Below are 22,280 nucleotides of genomic sequence, written 5' to 3'. Positions count from 1 at the left end.
TTGTTGTACCATCACCACCATCTGTCCATCTCCAGAACTTTTTTTAAAAATTATTTATTTTTATTGACTGCATTGGGTCTTCGTTGCTGCACACGGGCTTTCTCTAGTTGTGGCGAGCGGGGACTATTTGTTGCGGTGCGCAGGCTTCTCATTGTGGTGGCTTCTCGTTGTGGAGCATGGGCTCTAAGTGCGTGCGTTTCAGTAGCTGCGGTACATGGGTTTGGTAATTGTGGCTCACAGGCTCTAGAGGGCAGACTCAGTAGTTGTGGCACATGGGCTTAGTTGCTCTGTGGCATGTGGGATCCTCCTGGAGCAGGGATCAAACCCGTGTCCCCTGCATTGGCAGGTGGATTCTTAATCACTGAGCCACCAGGGAAGTCCCTCCAGAACTTTCATTATCAGCCCAAAGTGAGACTCTCACCCATTAAACAATAACCTGGAAGAGAATGGAATTCTTTCCTTGTAGCCCATGGCACTCACCATTGTTTTCTCTCTCTCCAGATTTGACTACTCTAGGTGCCTCACATGAGTGGAATCATACAGTGATGTCTTTTTATGTCTGACTTATTTCACGTAGCAGAATATCCTCAGGGTTCATCCCTGCTTTAGCATGTGTCAGAACTTCATTCCTTTTCAGGGGTGACTAATATTCCATTGTATGGATAGACCACATTTGCTCATCCATTCACCTGCCAATGGACATTTCTCCCTTTTTGGCCATTGTGAACAATGCTGTTATGAACACTGGTGGACTAATATCTCTTCGCGTCTCTGCTTCAGTTATTTTGGGGATGATACATCTGGAAGTAGAATTGCTGGATCATATGGTGATTCTGTTACTGTACAGCTTTCAAGATGTATAAATTTGTTATTATTTTTGTCTTTTCCAACCTGGTGTGGGAAAATAATTAATTTTCATTTCTCAGAAGCCGTGTTAAATATTTTTTAAACTTTTTCAAAGTCATTTGTATTTCTTCTTCTGTTAATTGTATATTTGTGTCCCTGGCATATTAGTCTCCAGGTTGATGGCCTTTTTCTTACTGATTCTTAGAAGAATTTCAGAAGTTAGAAAGTTAGCTCTTTGTCATGTATTTGTATTTAGATTTTGTTTATTTGGTTCTTACTCCTGTCTGGACTAGACATTTTTTGTGTGTGTTTATTTTCATCTAAGATATAGAGCTCCAACTTGATTTCTGAGCACCATCTTTCCCTGTCGATGGAAATACCTTTATTGTATATTAAATGCCCGTACGAACTAATTCAACAGATATTTATTGGGCACCTACTGTATGCCTGGAACTGTTCCAGGAGCTTGTATTGGAGATGGTCAAGTATATAAGTAGATTACCTTGGGGTCTAGAAGGTGATATGTGTTAGGGACAAAAGCTGAGGTGCTACAGGGAGAGGGGTGGAGAGGGGGGCACCCCTGGAGATGGGGTGGTCAGGCCATGTGGAGGTGGTGACATGTGAGCAGGTGATGGAGCTGGCCATGCATGTCTGGGGAAGGTGTGTATGCAGGACAGCCCATGCAAAGGCCCTGGGCCTACTTGGCTGGAGCAGGTGAGTCAGTGAAGGGGTCATAGAGGATATTAGGAGATGAAGTCAGAGAATAAAAGTGGGTCCATACTGTGTAGGGCCTTGAAAGCCATTTTAAGAATGTCGTTTTACTGAGTGAAGAGGGGAGCTTTTGTAGTGCTCCAGTCAGGGGTGTGATGTGATGCCACCAGGAAGGGATTGCCAAGACACTGCAGGGGAGTGACGGCGGGAGTGGGGAGAGCAGGCAGGTGCTGGTGTCTGAGAGGAGGGCAAAGAACAATCAGATCCAGGGATGTCCTGTTGACTCAGACATGGGGTGAGAGAAGGAGAAGAGTGAAGAATAACTACAGAATTGGGCCCGAGTCCCTGGAAAGATGGAGTGGCTATCGACTGACTTGGGGAGACTGAGGTTTTAGGCGGGGAGTGGTGGAATCAGCTTTGGACATGTTGGTTTGACAAGGTCACCTGGCCTCCCAGTGGAAAAAGCTGTGGTCCGGGGAGGGTGCGGCCCCTCTGCACAGAGGTGGCTTGTGAAAGCCCAGCAGCATGAGGGTGCACAGGGTGGGGGCCCAAGGACAGGGCCCAGGGGCTCCCACCAGACAGAGGCTGAGCAGAGCCCAGCCCCTTCAGGCTGGGGAGCCCTGGAATGTTCCACCAGCCAAAGGAAACTCTCAGGGAGGAGGAAGACCCAGTGGGTCAGGTACTGCCCAGACTGGTGCAGGAGGCCTGAGAACGGTTGGCGGGCGCCCTGAGGAGGGCACTCGTGACACCGACAGGGACAGTCTCCGAGGGCTCCCTCTCTTGGGTCCCACCAAACTGTCGTAGTGACTTCGGCTTCAGAACATGTGTCAATACATGTTTTCTTCATTATACTCCATTACACTTCACTTTCAGGATTTTCCTTGCTGTTCTTGACTGTTTATTTTTTCATATGAATTTTGGTGCCAGATTATCTAGTTCTCCCATTAGGATTCTATTAAGTCTAATTTATATCTCTAAGACAGTTACTGTTTCTATTCAGGATGTCTTTCCAGAAGGAAAGAACCACCAGTTTGAGCAGTGGTTCTCAATTTGGCAATGTCTGGACACAGTTTCGATTGTCGCTGCTGGGCTGGCACCTAGTTCGGAGAGGGTGGCATGAAGCCCCCACCACAGAGAATTGCCTGGTCCCCAGGGATAACAGCACCGCATTGCAGAAACCCAGCCTCAGATGCCTGCAAGCTGGCTTTCTGCCAAGGGCCCTCCTCTACCTTTCCTTGCTGAGTATTAGGCTGTTTCATGACATTCATCCTTCTACAATGCTCTAGAAGAGTCTTAGCAGACAGTATGTACTGTGGTGGACATTTTTAACTCTCTTCAGCTGCCCAGGCCCTGACCCCCCCCCCCCCCCCCCCGTCTGTGGGAGATGCACTTGGTAGTATTCAGTAATGTCACAGATGCGAAACCAGCTGGACACTTGCTTTTCCAGCTCCCCTTACAGCCCAAGTGCAGGTGGGGGACCTGGGTTTCTCTAGGCAGATGCAGCAGCGGGACTGTGGCCAGCCCTTCAAAGAGCGGGATGCAGGGGCCTGTCTCCCTATTGAAGGTTGCAGAACTTGCAGGACGAGCTGCAAGGGTCCTAAATTGCAGAATTCAGTGGCAGCAGCAGGAATTTCCTCACCAGGCCACTCGGAAGCTGGGTTTTGGGCACTGCTGCTGGCTGGCTATTAAGCCTTGTCTGCCTGACAATTCTGTGGGCTTTTAAACACCCTTTGGGTGGACTTCCCTTTTGCTTTCAACATCGTGTCTGTTTCTGTTGCTTGCAACCAAGAATCCTGACTGATCCACAGGGATTCATCATATTGTGAGAAACACCAGAGGTTGAGGTTTTCAACACTGATTTATTTATTTATTTATTTAATTTATTGGCTGCATTGGGTCTTCGTTGCTGCCTGCAGGCCTTCTCTAGTTGAGGTGAGTGGGGGCTACTCTTCATTGAATATTGATTTATGAGACTTTCTACTTCTATAGAAAAGCTAAGAAGTGTGAAACTTTCAGTATCCAAGCATGCAAGTTTCCCACCCAAAACACCAGATACAATAAGTTACCACAATTATGTCAGACTGGGGGAAAGGGAAGTCCTACATTATAAACTTCCTTTATTACTATCAGTCTGTATATGAGGGATGTGATTTGCACCCATGCTATAAACAAACTGTGGACCTGTATTTTTTTTTTTTAAGATTTTATTTATTTATTTTTACTTTTGGCTGCATTGGGTCTTCATTGTGGTGCACGGGCTTCTCAGTGCGGTGGCTTCTCTTGCTGTGGAGCAGAGGCTCAAGGCTTGCGGGCTTCAGTAGCTGTGGCTCAAGGGCTCTAGAGCACAGGCTCAGTAGTTGTGGCGCACAGGCTTAGTTGCTCTGCAGCATGTGGGATCTTCCCGGACCAGGGCTCGAACCTGTGTCCCCTGCATTGGCAGGTGGATTCTTAACCACTGTGCCACCAGGGAAGCCCTGGATCTGAATTTTAGAAGGCTTTAAGACACATTTATTTTGTCTTAATTTTGGTTCTTTCTTTAGGAGTGAGACGTTTTGGTGATGATTAATAACAGGATTGTTTGACAAAATCCATGTCAAACCCGGTGTCAGGCAGAGGAAGGAAACCATCCCCAGCGCCGCTGGCTGTGGGTGGGGTGGTGGTGGTGATGGTGATGGTAATGGCAGGGGAAGAGAAAGGCAAGGTCAGTAGCACGGTCAAGTTCATTCTCTTCCTCCTTGGAGAGCGCAATTTGGATTCCTTGTCAAATAAGGAAGAACATTTCTCATGCTTTTTCTCACTGTGCAAACACCGGGCCCCTTTGGGTAACACAGGGACAGGCTCAGTTTCGATTTTCCTTGCATTTCTGCCCACCGCCCAGGTCTGCATCCTCTCCAGGTTCCCCTTTCCGGTCCCTGCTCTTGACTCCTCCACTTCGGTGGAAAATGTGATTTCTACTGGCCTCTGGAAGAGCTCCTATTTTTGTCTGGTACCCTTGTCCCAGCAGTGAGAATGGGGCCGAGTGCAGAAGATGGAGCCAGAGCCCAGGACCGCCCAGACAGGGGCTCATCCCCACGTGCCCTCTGCTGTCTCAGGTGCCTCCTGGATGTGATAGAAGGCCCTCGGTGCCCATCAGGAAGCAGAGTGGTCATCCAGAAAGCTCACAAGCTGTCTGTAGTAAAACCAGGGGCAGCCAGGGTCCTGTGGGAGCCACAGGACGCACGCTTCACGGATGAGTGGAGCTGCGGGCTGAATCCCTCTTTCCTGACACCCAGGGGAGCCCGGGGAGGCCGGAGTGCAAGGGCCATGAGTCTGAAACAGCAGAGCAAGCAAGAAGGTGGGCTGTGCTCTGTCAGATGCATCCCCTCTTGAGAAATGGGGGCGGGGGGAGACAATGTGTGGATCCACCTACACTCAGTGGTAATATTTCAGTCTGGCTTAAAGGAAGTATATCTGTATGATGCATTTCATTTGGTATTAGCAGCTTCTGCTGACTGCCTACCCTACAGTCACTCTCCTTGGCAGTTTTTAGACGTATCTGGTGGCAGGATCCCCAGGCCTAGAGACAAGCCATGATTGGTCTTTTCCAGGGGCAGACCTGTCTAGATTCTGTGAGACCTGAAGCTTCCATAACTAGGCAGTAGAGGGAAGCTTTCCTTGAGAAAGATTATAATACTGAATAATACAAAATTATGTGCCATGTGACTTTTTATTTAGAATGACAAACTATAAAGCAAATTACAGATTTCAAAAAGCTAACAAATTCTTCAAACATCAGGAAGTCCTGATGAATAACATAACCTCTGTATTAATGGGTGGTCATTAATGCCTTTTCTCCCTATAGTTTTGGGCTCTGTCCTCTTTGATCCAAGTTCAAGGCTTAGGGGAACTTAGAAGCTTTGTAAAGGAACTGGGAAATACTACAAACAGACTGAGGTAAGGTCAGGACAGGAAGCAATTTTCCAGAAACGCTGCTTAAACAATCTGAGAGAGAGAACCATCTCGTTTTTATTGTTTACTGTGAAATACAGTGTGAACAGAGGCCCACGTGAAAGCACCCCCCGCCCCCAGGGAGGCCTGGTTCCCAGGAGCCGCTCAGTTTAGGGGTTACTCACTGCCACCAAACTGAGCCCTTTTCTTCACGTCCACAGAGGTTGGGCACAGCTTCCCTGACAAAAGCCAACATAGGAGAGGCGTCTTCAACTCCAAGGGAAGCACATGATGCTGGCACTTGTGATAAAAGTGTTTTAACCATACATCGTTCATACCGTAACATTTCTCTAAAGAATGGCTCAGGTCACAAGGTCTTGGAATTTTCCAGATCTTCAGGTGGATCCATATACCTAAACAAGTAGCTCCCCTAAAAGCTCAACCTTTAATACAACAAAACTTACTCATACCTCAAACAGGAGCCAAGAATGAGGGAGATTCAGAGATGACTAATACACAAATCCAAGTGGACATAAAAGTCTTGACTCACTCACCAAACAGATAATACACAGACAGCAAAAGAATAAACCTGAAAGGAAAAACGTATCTTCAACTGATGTGAAATAAATATTAACGTTGGGGTTGCCAGTTCTGTATTAGAAATTTCCAGTTCCCATTTGAGTTAACAAGACAACTGACACATAACCTCTTCCAGTGTTTCTAGCACACATGCTGTACCCTCCCCCGTTAGCCACCTTTGAGGTGCCACGAGCTCTTCTGGTAACAGCCAGTGCTTAGCCAGTACACAGCAGAAAGCCCCAGCGCTGGCTTTAGTTCACTGCTAAGCAGTGTTGCTCCCCCGTCACCACTGCTTGCCACTGGGCTCGGGTGGGCTCTGCTCAGGGGGCATGGGAGGGGAACTGGAGACTCTTGACTAGCCTGGAGGGAGAACGTCTTAGGGAAACAAGAGTGTGTCCCGGTGCATAAGACGGAATACTGACTGACAACGATTAAGACTTCTTAAAAAAGAGACCTGTGGGAAAGGGCGAAGATACTTTCTAAACTGATCTCTGGCTCCTGACCAGTTCCTTGGTCCAAAGAGCTTGAAACATCCAAATAATAGTTGTGCATCTTGGCTTGATATGGGGAAAAAGGGAAATATAAATCTCTTCTCCCGTCTAAGCCTTCTCATGAGTGATTCTCTAACTGACATCCGGGCTGAGCAGGCACAGGGAATGCTGAAACCATAATCCCGTCGTTAGTGCGTAAACCTCACTGAATTCAGGCTAAAGCACCTGACTTCTTATTTTGTAAAGTATGTACTTCCAGATGTTGCCAAGATGTTTATGGCTCATCCTTACAACTCAAAGAGGGGAACGCGTTCCACAAACTTGAGGCTGTAAGACGCGGCCCCATCATTCCATCACATGGCCTCCCTGCTTAACTGGCCTGGGCTAGGCTTGCCCGCGCAGCTCTGTGAGGAGCTCTCTGGCCAGTTTTCTTGACCTAGGGGCTTCCACGCAAAGATGATCCCATCTGTACAAGGTCTGGTCCAGAAAGCCAATAATCTCACGCATTACTGCATCCGTCTGAGCCATCTGCAATGAGGACAGAAGAGAAGGCAAATTAAAACATTTTCTAGACAGATTCGTCTTTTCGTCCAGTGGACCAACTGTAACTGTCCTGTCCCCCTAAAACAGCTGCCTTCCTATCAGCTCCAGAGGGCTCTTGTTTTGTCTTCAAGGTGATGAGCAAGGCGAGTCTGTTCTCAGAGGAGGGTCATCTAGTGAGCAGAGTCCTTTCCTAATGCTCACCCTCTCAGACCCACAACAGCCACAGACAAATGCTGTTTCTCGGAACACCCATCACAAGCTTTGGAGTTATTTGCCATGGGCAGCAGAGGCAAATGAGCGTGCTGTGGCTTGACTTTCTGCAAAAGACTCACACAATATGGGAACTGGAAAACGCTGAAAAGAGAGTGCCACCTGTTCTCACATAAACAGCTTTATAAATGGCGTTCTTGGGCTCGTGGCCAGCCCACTTGTTTCTTAACAGGCACCTAAGGTTTTAACACTTGATTCTTAAGGGAAGCAGGAAACACAGGAACTGTCAGTTCTGCTAAATACAGATTTAGTTGTTGGTATTCATAAGTGCCATTTTCCTAAGAATTCAATCAGTTCAGCAAAAAGGGAAGTGTGAGAATCTCACAATTTCTCTTCATGAAGAATTGACTGTGATTTTTTAGACACAAACATATTAAGAATCTGTTAATTTTCTTTCTTTTAAATATGGAACGCCTCATGAATTTGCACGTCATCCTCACGCAGGGGCCACGCTGATCATCTCTGTCTCCTTCCAGCTGTAGTCTAAGTGCTGCCAAAGTGAGCACCACATATTCGTTTGTGTGTGAGTCAAATATTTAAGTAGCCTGAGCAGCCCAAGGTCAGTTCCTTCTCTGTGTCCACACTGGGCCCTTCTGGTAGGGTGACCAGCTGCCCTGATCCACCGGGGCTCTCCCAGGGCCCAGGCCAGCCTTCAGTCCCAGGCCACCTCTGGCCATGAGTCAAGGCGGGCGCTCTCAGCAGCACAGGTACTGAGGGGCAACAGCCCAAGCTGAGAGGGGCTCTGCTGGGGGCGGGGGGCAGGCTGCCAGCCTGGGCGGGGTTCACTGTGGCTCTTGGTGTCTATGTCATCCTCTCTTGGTTTTTACTCCGAAGTCACAGATGCTGTAGGTGACTTTATGGATGAAACAACGTGCGCTTCCCCGGGATGCCTTAAAAGCGTTAACTTACTACCTCAAACCTGAGTGGGGCGGGGGGCAGACTGCCTCCCGCTCCAGGGCCCAGGGACCACGGGGGCTCCTCAGAGCCGGACACAGGGGGGTGGCGCCACTGCTGACCCTCCTTACGAGCCACCTCAACGCCCACGTTCCACTGCAGGTCTGCAGTCGCATACAGACCCCGCCTCCCTGCCGCCGCAGGAGGGAGGCCGCATCCCTGCAGGGCTCAGCTGAGGGCATCCGTATGGGGGTTAAGTTCATTTTGAGCTCAACAGTTATAGAACTGAACTCTGTGTTTCAGATTCTGGCTAACTTCGGGCTGTTTTCGCTGTGGTCTCGCGACAGAAGGAGAGGAAGAAAGAAACATGAACTCAGGGCAAGACGCGGGGCAGGAGAGGAGAAGCCTCAGGGGCGGAGGAACCCAGGCAGCAGCCGGGCTGCCTGTGCCTTATCCTCGTCGCAGAGGCTCAGGGAGCGGAGGGAGCTGGTCGACCAGGAGCGGGGCGGGAGGGGCAGGGGTTCTGACGAAGGGATCCAGTGGAGACTCAGAAGCTGAGCCCCGGGGCCCGCGCGGGAGCCTGAGGAAGCAGTTGGTGGGGAGTGCGCTGCAGCAGAGGCTGGGATGTGGGGCCACGTAAGGAGGACGGAGGAAGGTGAGACGGTGGCACAAGGGGCAGCTCAGAGAAGGACTGAAGGCCGCGAAGAGACAGGGTCAGATGCACAGCCTAGAGTGAGCGTGGCTATCCAGAGCTGAGGGTGAGGCAGGAGGGCCGAGACCAGGACTCGCACCCGGGAGCTGGCACCGCTCCTGCCTCTGCGTTCACATCAAAGCCGGGTCAGGGCTGGGGTCCTGAGGGGGGTGGTGCCACAGGCCCTGGGAGGGAAGGGCCATCCCACCTGCTCCTGGCCAAGCAGACCTGGCCCAGGGCTCTTCCCAGGGTGCTTGCAGGAGGAGGCCCCGAGGAGCCCAAGAGGGGCTGGCACTGGGTGGACTCCTTCCACCTGGCGTGTTCATAGCTGCTCCTGCCAGGCTGCCTTCAACTGATCGTGTGGCCACTGCAGGAAACCTTTGAGTTAGGAAGGCCGGTACGTTCGTAAAAATAGTTTCAGAATATCTGTAAGGACGGTGCCCAGGAGGCGCTCTCAGCTGTGACGGCAGCTGTGCCAGGCTCCGAGGTGCCAGGGAGGCCAGCACCCATCTCCTAAGGAGCCAGTGCGGGAAGAGAAACACCACGTTTCATCCTTCAGTGGACGTTTTTGCAGCTGAGCTGACTTAGGAGCGTGAATGAAGACGCGCCGGGGTTTTCCAAGTCCCCCCGGGCTCAGGTGTAGATCCCAGCGATGATGTGTGGCTGGGGAGGAGCTGTTTTGTGGGAATGGGCCTCCGGTGTCGGCGGCAAGCCCGAGCTTGGTGCCATCACCCAGCTCCTGAGTCACAAGAGCCATTCTGTGGGCGAGACCCGAGGGTGGGCCCCTGTGAACGCGACTGCTTCCCCAGAACGGAGAGAAATGTGGTTGGAGTACAGAAGCTTTCCGAGGAGCTGGTGTCTCCGAGGAGCTTTCTCTGGGTTACATTCTCTCACACCCTACGGGCTGGGTCAGCCCTGCTCTCACTCGCAGGGTGACAGGACAGGAGAGGAGCAGCAGGGCGCGGGCTCAAGGAGGCAGTGCCACCAGGCCTGAGCGAGCTCCGCAGGCTGAGGCCCCTCCCGCAGGTGTCCAGGGCCTGGGCAGGAGGTCAGAGGTCAGGCAACAAAAATGCCACCAACACGTGCATTATTCAGAAGTGCCTGCCTCTGACTTCTAAAATAACTTTCAATTTTAGATTTATAGTTTCACCAAAAAGACAGTATGGAGAAATCCCCCACACGCAGTTTTCCTGTTCACATCCTAGTTAGTATAGCACATTTGTCAGAATTAATGAACCAATATTAATACATTGTATCAACCTGATCTTTAGGTCAGAGTTTATTCTGATCCCCTCAGTTTTTCCCTAATGTCCTTCTTCTGTTCCAGATTCCATCCAAGACACCACACTACAGTTAGTAACCATCCCTCCTTAGGCTCTTCTTGGCTGTGACAGTTTCTCAGACTTTCCTGTTCTTGATGACCTTGACAGTCTTAAGGAGTACTGGTCAGGTCCTTTTGTCAACTGTCCTTCAACTGAGGTTTGTCAACTGTTTTTTCATCATTAGAGTGGTGTTACAGGTTTGCGGTAGGAAGGCCACAGAAGTAAAGTGCCGTGTTTATCACTTCATATCAACATGACTTCTCCCTGCTGATGTCGACCTTGATCACCTGGCTGACGTGGTGGCTGAAAAGTGACGATTATAATTTATATTTGGCCAGAGAAAAAGTTGGTTGATACAAAGTTCTACAGAGGACATTATTTAACTCTCACCTATGGAGTTCCCCCACCCCAAATGGATCTGGAGGTCAGTGACGTGCATTTTATAAAAAGCACATGATAGATCATTGTGCTGGGGCGGGCCCTGAGGCGACAGTACCCAGCACGTGACAAGTAAGTCCTCTTCTGCTCTCTCCACATCCAGGCTCTGGGAGGTTTTCTGTCTGAGCCTGAGGGCGGACTGACAGGCTGTCTGCGTGGCCTGCCCGCCCCACACATGCTGTTCTCCCGGCACAGAGGAGAACCTTGTGGGCGTTGGTTACTGAAGTTCTTGGACGTCCCACTGGTCACTGGGACTTTCTTCACGTTCACATTCTAGCAGAGCCTGCTCTAGAAGAGAGCAGGAGGGGGCCTCTGGGAACTGCAAACATTCCTTTCTTGATTTGGTCGCTGGCGGCATGGGGTTTTTGGTTTGCGAAAATGCATCAAGATATACTTTTCTGTATATAATATGACAATAAAAAGTTAAAAACAAAAACAGGAAAAAAAACCTAACGCCAAGAACCAGCATATTTTCTTTTGAGATGAGTTCATAACATGAAATGTGCTATTTTAACCATTTTTAAGTGTGCAGTTCGGTGGCATCAAGTACGTTCACCATTTGTACACCCACTACTACTGTCCATTTCCATACTGTTCATTGTCCCAAACAGGAACTCTGCACCAGCCCCTAACAACCTCGATTCTGCTTTCTGTCTCTATGAATTTACCTGTTCTAGGTACCTCATATAAATGGAATCGTACAATATTTGTCCTTTTGTGGCTGGCTTATTTCACTTAGCATAATGCCCTCAAGGTTCATCCTTGTTGTAGCTTGTGCCACGCATTCGTTTTTAAGGCTGAAAAATATCCCACTGAATACAATCCGATTGTATTCATCGCTGTATAGACCATATTTGGTTTACCTACTCATCTGCTGATGGGCATTTGGATTGTTTCTGCCTTTTGGCTATTATGAATAACACTGCTATGAACAGGCGTAAGCAGGTATCTAAGTCCTTGCTTTCACTTTCTTTGAGTACATACACAGAAGCGGAATTGCTGGATCATATGCTGGTTCTATCTTTACATTTTTGAGGAACCATCAAACTCTTTTCTGCTAAAGTTAAAGTGGCTGCACCATCTTAACATTCCCGACTGGAAAGGTGCGAGTGTTCACTCTCTCCATGTCCTTACCAAGACTTGTCTTCCATTTTGTTTGGCTTGGTTTATAGTGTATTTCATAGTGGGTATGCAGCGGTACCTCCTTGTGTTTGTTTTTTTTTTTTAATTAATTATTTCATTATTATTTTTGGCTGTGCTGGGTCTTCATTGCGGTGTGCGGGCTTCTCATCGCGGTGGCTCCTCTTGTTGCGGAGCACGGGCTCTAGGCGCGCGGGCTCAGTAGCCGTGGCACACGGGCTTAGTTGCTCTGCAGCATGTGGGATCTTCCGGGACCACAGATTGAACCTGTGTTCCCTGCATTGGCAGGCGGATTCTTAACCCCTGCGCCACCAGGGAAGCCCCCTCCTTGTGGTTTTGATTGCATTTCCCTAAGAGCTAATGATGTCGAGCATTTTATTCATGTTTATTGCCCATTTGTACATCTTCTTTGGAGAGATGTCTAAATCCATTGCCTGTTATTGAACTGGGTTGTTTTACTGTTATTGAGCTGTATGAATTCCTTTTATAGTCTAAACACTATAAACACTAAACCCCATCAGGTATGTGATTTCCAAATATTTCCAAGTATAAATTGCAAATTTTTTTCCCATTTCAAGATTTGTCTTTTCACCTTCTGGATAGTGTCCTTTGAATTGCAAAGGTTTTTATTTTGATTAAGTCCAATTTATCTATTTTTTTCTTTTGTTGCCTGTGCTTTTTAGCGTCATTATTCAAGAAAGCATTGCTAAGTCCCATGCAATGAATGGTGCTCATGCTTGACTTCGACCGTAAAGAACCCCTCCTGTCAGCTGGGCTTCCAGAAAGATTTCTTTGTAATTAGCAAACTTTTAAAAAAAATTAACAAATGAAAGTCTTTGAGCTGCTGCAGTGGGCACATTCTCATTGAAGTCTTATTTCTCTTCATGAGGAGGAAGAGTCATGCACTGTAACTGAAAGAAGACAGCCTGGGGAGACAGGAGACTAGCTTTCACCATGGGCCCTGGCAGAGAGATGCGTGACCTGGGAGAAGTGCCCTCCCTTGTCGGAGCCTCCTTTCCCTCTTCTGTGCCATGTGGGTGTTGCACAGGGCAGGCTAAGGGTCTGGCCCAGCTGTCTCCTCCCTGCCTGTCCAGCCACGTTTGGACAGCATCCTGGTACACACGCTCTTCAAAGGCCGGGCCCTCAGGTGATAACCCACCTTACCCCTGGGATGTGAATGAGAACCAGGATGCCAGCAAAGGGGAGACTTACGAGGGTGATGACTTCCCGGGCAATCGTGTGGCCTCCAGGAGCCCAGAGCAGGAAGTTCAGGAGGAGGCGCCTGATCAGCTGCTGACAAGCAGGCGGTCTGGGGTCTCCATCTCTGCCCTCTCCAGCTGCCGCCTGCAGGTCCCTGGCCGAGAGAGTTGGACTCCTGAGCAGCTTCGTGAGGCGGCTGAGCACTGCCTTCACTTCTACCTGGGAAGTATAATTTCAGAGCAAGAGGTTAGGGAAGAGTCGGGACAGGCATGGTTCTGGGATGATTCGGTTCCTTGAAGCAACCCCCAGAAACAGAAGAGGGCTGGCGCCCGAGGGAGGGCGGACAGGGGCAGATCATGTCTGAGTTCACACAGGACTCCACACAAACCCAAATGGGCGTGATGGAAATTTCTTGACTTTTGTCTTGCTCCCGAAGCAGCCAGGGCACCATGCCAGGAACTGACCTTTTTTTTTTGCATGAAAGGAAATGGAGAAAAGTCCTCAGCAGAATGTAGTCAGATTTTTATATTGTGGGAAAAAGAACAAAAGGCTCCTTGAAGACTTGCTCAGTATCACAGCCACAGATCAATTAAAGCCCCGTGCTCAGACCTCCGCTGAGCCAATGTGCTGATAAGACTGAGGTTTGCCTTTTTGCCATCTTTGGTGGGAAGGAAGCGTACGCACGCACGCACGCACGCACACACACACACCACATCTGTTTTGTTTTAGACACTGTTCTTACATGTTTAAAGCTCAAGCAGAGGTCACAAGTCTGTGGAGTCCACATAATAATAGTGATTGTCACAGGTCTGTGGGTTGTTTTTGCATAAAAAATATTTATTTCATGCTGAGACTTCTGTTTGCTATAAGAAGGCTACATCAAGTTGTGACTTGGAAAACAAAGGAAAAACTGAAAGCCATAGATCCAAAATGCCACATGGAACTCATGTTCCCTCATTTTCAAAAGAATACTTAGGCCTGCTCTGAGAATTCCCATGACCAATTGTATGGATGTTGTGAGAGTCGTTTTCTTCCCCTGGAAGTCAAGGCTTCATTCACTGAAGTCTGTCACGAACCCCAGTACGCCAGCAGCACTGCGAGCAACTCCGACCGCAACGCCAGATCGTGAGAAACTGCACCCTGGGCCTTCCGCGGAGGAGGAGGGCAGCATCCCGACGCCGACGGGAGAGGCCTCTCCCTCACCACCTCTCTCCTCTCGCCCGGGCCCAGCCTGCCCTTGTCTGACAGTGTCTACAGGAGCCACGTCTAGGTAGGTCTGCAAAAACGTCAGGGCTTGGGACGCAATGCCTCCATCTCCATTTTCTTCCTGACTGGCGTTTGATCCTCTCCCCTCGTCCAGTATTCCCTGAGGCTTGTCTTCTTCCTTCCTCTTTCACGCCAAGCCGTCTTTCCCTTCAAATGCCTTCCTCATGCCAAAAACTTTGTTTTCTAATCTTTTCAGGAGAAACATATAAGCTTTCTTTTCTAAGTGTCAATTTTTATCCTGTATTATGAAAATTTATATATGCTCACTGTAAAACAAAAAAGAAAAAAAATCAAAATGACTATAACTCCACTATCCAAAGAGACTTGTTAAAAGTGAGGTTTACATCCTTGTTGTCTTTTATCTATGCGTTGTGAACACAGCACTCACTGTACACAGGGTATCATATTCTGGAGTTTTCACACTACACTATAAGCAATTTGCAATTAACTATAGCACGTTCTTTGATAACATGATTTTTCACAGTAGAATGCTCTCCTGTGGTTGCAATACACCACAATTTATTTAGCTGATATCCTTACTATTGAAAGTGTAGGCCATTTTCAGTTATTGCAGTTACAATGTTGCAATGATCTTGTACAACATAAATCGTTATATGGCTCTCTATTTCCTTAGGATAATTCCTAGAAGTAGAATGACAGGGTTAAAGAGTATGAACCCTCACCTAATTCTTAAAAGAGTATACAAAGGTAGACAGTTTTTGCTTTTTGTCATATTTCAATTCAAAGCTAGCAAAAGAAGATAAACACTGGCTGGCAGAGAACATGGTTTGCAGAGTGGAGTGGGTCTTTGCACAGGCTGTATACATCCCAGACAAGAACGGTTGCTCTTTGCCCCCCCACCCCTGCCCCCAATCTTGAACCTCAAGGATGCTCAGCAAAAGGGAAGGTTCTAGCCACAATACACTACCGAGTACAGTCCATCACTGTGATTTAATTATGCCTTTTAAGGCAAAGGCACAGATATTGTCAAGCTCAGTCAAATCTTAAAATAATCATGCTTTCAAAGGCAACTCACAGTTTGTCAAGTCACCCAACAGACCATCAAAGGGATTAAAGCTCACAAAACCCAGGGGAGCAAGGAGTATGTACTACTAGTTAAACTAGGAGAACAGGGCCCCACTTGCTCCCCGGGATGCCACATAAACCGGTGCCTCAGGCTGCGCACAGAGAAGGAAGAGGCTCCAGGGTCACAGCTGTGAGGCACGGCTTCAGTCCCAGGCAGACAGCCACCTCAAGCAGAACAGCCAGGAAGGAAACAGACACACCAGCAGCCGCTACTCTAAGTGAGCTAGTCTGTTTTTACCCAGGCTGCCAAAGCACCCCCTGAGTAAGAGCTATGCATAAGTTTTATTAAAAGAAAAAAAAAAGGACCAACTTAATTAGTAGAAAGATATGCCAATGCAGAACTCTCTAGAAAATAAATCTTATTGGACAATTTAGTCCTCTATACTTCAAAAGTAATCTATCAGTTTCTATGATCAATATGGAATTTAACATCTACCAGTTTAGCTTATACAGAACCAAATATAAAGGGTATATAAAAAGGCTTCAGAAATCATTAGTGCTTCATACATTTTAATTATTAAAAATTCAGATGATGAAAACAGGATTCTCTTTAGTTTAATGTGATATTTTAAAAGGGAAAAAACAGTAGGCTTTCTTTTTAATCAGATAGCAATCCTGAAATACATGTTAATTTCTATTTTTTTGATCCAAAATCATCACCAAATTTCAGCTTTTCAAAATCCCAAACTCTTTTCTTTCCCCTGCCATATAGCATGCTTTTAAACAAGTGAAATATAAGCCATATCTGAACTAGTCTCTGTTTTTTTCAAACAACAGAAAACATCAAGCAAATAGGAGCACTGCTCTCTACACACTGAAACCTGCTCCCTTTAATTATTAAAATCAGCAAAAAGCGCTGGCAGTTGAACTTTTAAAAACCAGCAAATAAATGTTTGCAAGCAAGGCGCAAAGGCCTTTAATGAAAACACTGCTCCTGTAATTATTATACTCCACACAAAATAACAACTGTCTTTGCCACAGACAGTTAGCCACTCCTGTACTTTGCTGCTCTGTTATTTAGGAAATGACCAAGTCCTTTTTCAGAAGCTAAGAGGTTAATATCATGTGATTACTTTTGTAAGAGTTCTAAACAAAGCCGGTACTGTGAGGAGCTACTGACTGATCCAAGAAAGAAGACGGAAGCAGACAGGGCCAGGCCACTGATCAGAACAAGGATGATGCTCCTAGAAGAGCACTCAGACCTGCACGGCATCCCAGGAGGGTGCGGCCCCGGGGCCAGGCACGCCTGTAAATCAGGACGGGGTGGCAGTGACCAAGAAGAGAGAAAATGACCCAGGGACAGAAGGGCTGCACCTCATCTCCTCAGTGCCTCCCAGGACAGCAGGCAGCGGCTGGCCTCCAGTCCACTCCTGAGGATAGGAAAACATCTCGACCACAGGCCCAGCTCTCACTCACTCGTCCAGGCTGATGTCTGCATGTACCTGCTGAGGTGCCTGGGGGTCAGTGAAAGCCAGAGCCACTGCAGGGCCCCTTTTGGCACCTGAGAGACCGACCCTGAGGCCACAACGCCACGGGCCCTGCCACCCACCATGGTCTGCGCTCTCTGCTGATGCCCGGCACCTGGGCCGCAGCTGAAAGCCAGGAGCCACAGCAGGGCCTCCGGAGGTTCCGCCTCAGCTTCCGACGTCAGTAACTGCTCAGCTGCGATATCAGCCCATCCTCCAAAGTGAACGAACAAAAACCAGCTCTCAAAGGGGCTTCCGTAGGACCTGGAACAGAACCAAAACACATGGCAACTGGGCAACTTGATTTCTTTTTCCTTTAGGTTCTTAAAGCAACTGTAATGTTTGCCGAATGGTTGGCTTCAATTGTTCTTACCCACTGAAGTCCAACTTGCAAGGAATACAAGTTAGACCTCCAAAAAGAGCTCACAATGCCGCCTTGAACCCATCAAAGGACTTTCAAAGGCATGCCTCTCAAAACCTCATGTGCCCTGAGGCCCTCAGACAGAGAAATCTTTACATCCAGGGAGCTTGAGCGAGCACAGGCCTCTGAGAAAGGAAGGTTTTGGCCCATGCCCAGAGAGAACGGTGCAAGATGAGAGCTGAGAGCCTGCAGGCCCACCGCGCTGCCTTCTGCATGGCCCAGGCAGCGCCGAGCAACAAATGAGGGGACTCCCTGGGATCCAGACGGAGACCGGAGAAGGGATGCGGGCAGAAACACGTGCTACTCCTCTTCTCACAAAACAAAAGATTCTGGTCAGTATTTTGGCAATTATGAATTTTTAATGAGATGTATATTGTATTCCTCCCTGTCATCAAGTATACATCTATGCTGAAGAGTTAAAACGTCTGGGAAGCTATCCTTTTGTCACACAGGGAACCAGGAGTTACAATAAAGGGTAGACTCTGCTTAAGATAAGGACCCACTAATTTTGCACAGAGACAGTCCTAGCAGTTTAACATCTCCCCTGGGAGAAATGGAGCAGGACTGGCCTGAGATTAATTTAGAGCAGAACTTTCCTTCTGAACCGGGGAAGCTCCTAGAACAGGAGAGCGCTGGGCGCCTCAGCGGTGCTCTCTCTCTGTTGGATGTGGGCGTGCGGTCCTCAGCTTGGCCCATGGAATTCCCAAGCCAGCACTGTCCCCACCTCCCCTAGTCACTGCTTTCCTTCTGTCCAAGTCCTCCCCAAGAACAAGTGATCAAATGTTCTGAAACCCAGCTTGTAAAACAGTGACAGAAAAGGAAGGAAGAGGGGCATTAGTCTTAGTCCCTTGTCCCCACGAGAGGGAGAGCTGATGCTCCAGGGGCCACATGAGCGGTGGGTGGGTTGTGTCTCAAAAGCAAGGAACAGGCTCCAAGGGGTCTCCTTCCTGCAGGCCTCACAGATGGGTAAGCTGAGCAAGGCTCCCCCCACCGTGCTCCCTGCTCCCACGGGGGCATCCCTCTGGACCACGGCTCAAGGCCTGGTCATTCTCCCTCTTTTCCTCTAGCAGCTGAGTGTGCAAGGCAGTCCCACGGGGCTGGCTGAGAAGGTGCCTAAAGCTGCTCACAGACCGCTCCCTGCACGTGGCCCTGAAGCCTAGCTGAGGCAGGTGTGGGTTAGGCAGGGGCCCCATGAGGTCTGGGGTCTAGGCCCTGCTCCTCGACACAGACACAGGAGGGTGCGTGCGGGTATGGCAGGTGGTTACTACGGCCAATCCTCTGATGCCCGCCTGGCTGCCAGTTCTGTCTGTGTCTTCTACTGGTAAGAGTCTGGGGGTGGGCCCTGCATCAGTGAAGATGAACAGGAGAGCACCAGCCATAATCTTTGATGGCTCCGTGATGAGATTATAGAGAACTTCAAGAAGGAAAAGTGGCAAAAGGAACAAAGACAGTCTTAGTAGGTGAAAACAGTCGATGAATAAAACATATATACTCTAAAATACACACGCTTTAGAAGTTAAGAGGGAGCCAAAGAGTATTACGTTACAAAGAGCTGAGCAAAGCCTACCTGTGAACGCTGGTAGGAGATAACACATATAAGAGGGTACCTAATATCATAATGTTAGAAATTACTTTATGTTAGGATGGATTTTCTAATTTTAGGCAAATACTTATTACAGAGGAGGAAAAGAAACATTTCATCCGACTGTGCAGGAGAAGTTTCGAATTTCCTCCCCTAGAGAAGCAGAGAAGACCGAAGGGCCCAGAGACGTGCCCTTCTCATTCTGCAGGCCAGAGGTTGCAGCAGGCGAGCACTGCTTTCTTTCTAAGGTCTCTTCTTTTTATTGTTATGTTTGTGTGTTTCAAAGGCTACACTAGCCATTACTCAGAACAGTTTCTATGCCAGGTATTTACACATGCAGCCTATTTATGGGCTGAAGCTAGGCAGTTTGCGCCTGTGTTTGCCAAGGGGTGAATGCAAAGGAAATGTTCTTGAAGGAAATTAAAAGTGCTACTCCAGTGAACACACAAATGATACGAAAGCAAAACAGTTTTATTGCTGATAAGAAGGTTGTAGTGGTCCAGACAGAAGATCAAACCAGCCACAGCATTCCCTTAAGCCAAAGCCTCATCCAGGTCAAGGCCCTGACTCTCTTCAATTCTGCGAGGGCTGAGAGAGGTGAGGAAGCTACAGAAGAAAAGTCTGAAGCTAGCGCAGGTTGGTTCATGAGGTTTTAGGAAAGAAGCCATCTCCATAACATAAAAGTGCAGGGTGAAGCAGCATGTGCTGGTGTAGAAGCTGCAGCCAGTTATCTGGAAGATCTAGTCAGGTAATTAATGAAGGTGGCTACACTAAACAACAGATTTTCAGTGTAGACAGAATAGCTTTATATTGCAAGAAGATGCCACCTAGGACTTTCATACCTAGAGAGAGAAGTCAACGCCTGGCTTCACAGCTTCAAAGGATAGACCAACTCTCTTGTTAGGAACTAATGTAGTTGGCAACTTTAAGTGGACATCAGTGCTCCTTTACCATTCTGAAAATTCTAGGGCCGTTAAGAATTATGCTAAGTCTACTGTGCCTGTGCTCTATCAATGGAACAACAAAGGCTGGATGACAGCACATCTGTTTACAATATGTTTTACTGAATATTTTAAGCCCACTGTTGAGATCTACTGCTCAGAAAAAAAAGATTCCTTTCAAAGTATCACTGCTCATTGACAATGCGCCTGGTCACCCAGGAGCTCTGATGGAGGTGTACAATGAGATTCATGCTGTTTCCATGCCTCCTAATACAACATCCATTCTGCAGCCCACGAATCAAAGAGTCATTTCGACTTTCAACTCTTACTATTTAAGAAAAATCTTTCCTCTGAGGGATCTGGGCAAAGTAAATTGAAAATCTTCTGGAAAGGATTCATCATTCTAGATGCCACTTGTGACATAAGAATATTTGTGACTCATGGGAAGAGGGCAAAATATCAGCATTTACAGGAGTTTGGAAGAAGTTGATGCCAAGACTTCAGTGGAGGAAGTAACTGCAGATGTGGCAGAAATAGCAAGAGAACTAGAGTTAGAAGTGGAGCCTGAAGACGTGTCTGAATTGCTGCAATCGCGTGATAAAACTTTACTGGAATGAGGAGGTACTTCTTATAGACAAGCAAAGAAGGTGGTTTCTTGAGATGGAATCCCACTCCTGGCGAAGTTGCTTTGAGATTGTTGAAATGACAACATAGGATTTAGAATATTACATAAACTTAGTTGAGAAAGCAGTGACAGGGTTTGAAAGGAATGACTCCAATTTTGAAAGTAGTTCTGCGGTGGGTAAAATGCTATCAAACAACACTGCATGCTACAGAGAAATTGTTTGTGAAAGGAGGAGTCAATCGATGTGGCAAACTTCATGCTGTCTTATTTTAAGACACTGCCACAGCCACCCCAGCCTTCAGCAGCCAGCACCCTCGTCAGTCAGCAGCATCAACACTGAGGCCAGACCCTCCACCAGCAGAACGATCATGACTCACTGAAGGCTCAGATGATGGTTAGCAATTTTTAGCAATAAAGTATTTTTAAGTTAAGGTATGTGCATTGCTTTTTTTAGACAGAATGCTACTGAACACTAAGTAGACTACAGAATAGTATAAACATAACTTTCATATGCACTGGGAAACCAAAAAAGTCGTGTGACTCACTTTATTGCTGTGGTCTGGAACCAAGCCTGCACTATCTCTGAGGTATGCTTGTAATGCCTTCCCCGTCAGGCCTGCTCAAAGGGAAGATAAGGATCCAGAGGAAACGCGTGTGAAACAGACCTGGGAGTCATCAGTGTTTGCTTACCCATGCGTTTGGTCTTCAACGGCTTCTTTGAGCATTTCAGAGAGATGTTTCAGTGGCTGGTGCCACAGTCCCTGTGGGATATCTGTGGGTGGAGAGAGCTGTCAGAGAGGCGCTGAAGAAAAAAGCCTATTGGGAATCATCTACAGCTAAGAACTGAAGAGGCCTTTTGGGGGGAAAGGCCTTAATGTTCCTGGTCCATGGAATCGATACCACCGCTCTCATGCTGATCCCAGCCAGAATCTATGACTCAGGCCTGGGAAGAAAGACCCGTCGGTGTTATGTGGAGCTAAACTTCAAAGGCCTTTTAACTCGGGTACATGGGAGTAGACAAAGACTGCATAGGCAGCCCACCACAGGATTTAGAAACGCATGTTGAAGATGCCCCAGGTTTTTTTCTTTTCTTCTCACCCACCCCTTCCTCTATCACTAATAATCTGTGATTTCAAAATACACAGAGATTGTAATAAAAAATCAACAAGAAATTAGGAATGGGCTGTCCAACTCTTTTTCTATGATTGTGATGCATTTAGAATATGATTTCAGACTTATAGTTGAAAAAAAAAAGCCAGAAAAAAACCAAAAAACCACATGGGTATCATACAGACAAATGTCTTTTCTTGAGTTAGTTTCTCTGGTTTCACAATTTTCCCATGGTCTTAAACACTTCTGACCATGTATGTATCTGTAGCTCTAAACAACATCTGAAAAAGGTTATCACATTTCCATGTAGTGATAGATTCTGTAATTAAGTACATGAGAAAGATAATGTAAGTGATACAGTAACCACTACTACCCCACAAATGTTATAAAGAATCATAAATTGTCTCTCTCCCTCTTCTGAACTCCTATAACTCTTGATTTGCAGGTTTTGAAGGCATTTTCGTTTTCTTCTTTTTATTGGTTGTTTAGATACCTATTTTATGTCTCCTTTACTTCTAGCTCCTGGGTGGTCAGGGCTCATAAGTGACCCATCTTTTATGCCTTTACAGTGGGCACAAAATCAATTTCTCATGAATAGAAGATTCTACTGTTAAAAAAAAACTTCAATTTGTGAATATAACATTATTTTTTCCAAAAGTAATATGCAGAAAACTGTTCTAGGAACTAGCATAGATACTCTTTTGTTTATGGATTTCCAAACTTAAAAAATA

At 47.4% G+C, this 22,280-nt stretch overlaps 1 protein-coding gene and 1 non-coding gene across 6 annotated transcripts in view; both read right to left on the bottom strand.

Moving 5' to 3' along the window:
* Window positions 1-5,269: 5,269 nt before the first annotated feature.
* Window positions 5,270-22,280, bottom strand: part of FANCC (FA complementation group C) — a 243,686-nt gene continuing 226,675 nt past the window's right edge. For 2 of the 5 annotated variants that reach the window (XM_057720389.1, XM_057720391.1), the window contains 4 exons: window positions 21,130-21,211; window positions 16,954-17,134; window positions 13,065-13,271; window positions 5,271-7,082 (listed from right to left, as the gene is read on the bottom strand). In XM_057720389.1, coding sequence (XP_057576372.1) covers window positions 6,939-7,082; window positions 13,065-13,271; window positions 16,954-17,134; window positions 21,130-21,211 — 614 coding nt within the window. In that variant the 3' untranslated portion in view covers window positions 5,271-6,938. Of the gene's footprint in view, window positions 7,083-13,064; window positions 13,272-16,953; window positions 17,135-21,129; window positions 21,212-22,280 lie in introns of all 5 variants that reach the window. The other 3 variants (XM_057720388.1, XM_057720387.1, XM_057720390.1) reach the window with 3 other exon arrangements.
* Window positions 7,767-7,873, bottom strand: LOC130847307 (U6 spliceosomal RNA). The gene has a single exon (XR_009052079.1). It is a non-coding gene; the product is annotated as a U6 spliceosomal RNA (small nuclear RNA).

The sequence above is a fragment of the Hippopotamus amphibius genome, chromosome 2, assembly GCF_030028045.1.
Source record: "Hippopotamus amphibius kiboko isolate mHipAmp2 chromosome 2, mHipAmp2.hap2, whole genome shotgun sequence".
Lineage (NCBI taxonomy): Eukaryota > Metazoa > Chordata > Mammalia > Artiodactyla > Hippopotamidae > Hippopotamus > Hippopotamus amphibius.
The sequence above is the reverse complement of the archived record's forward strand: the minus strand, read 5'-3'. Positions and strand labels throughout refer to the sequence as shown.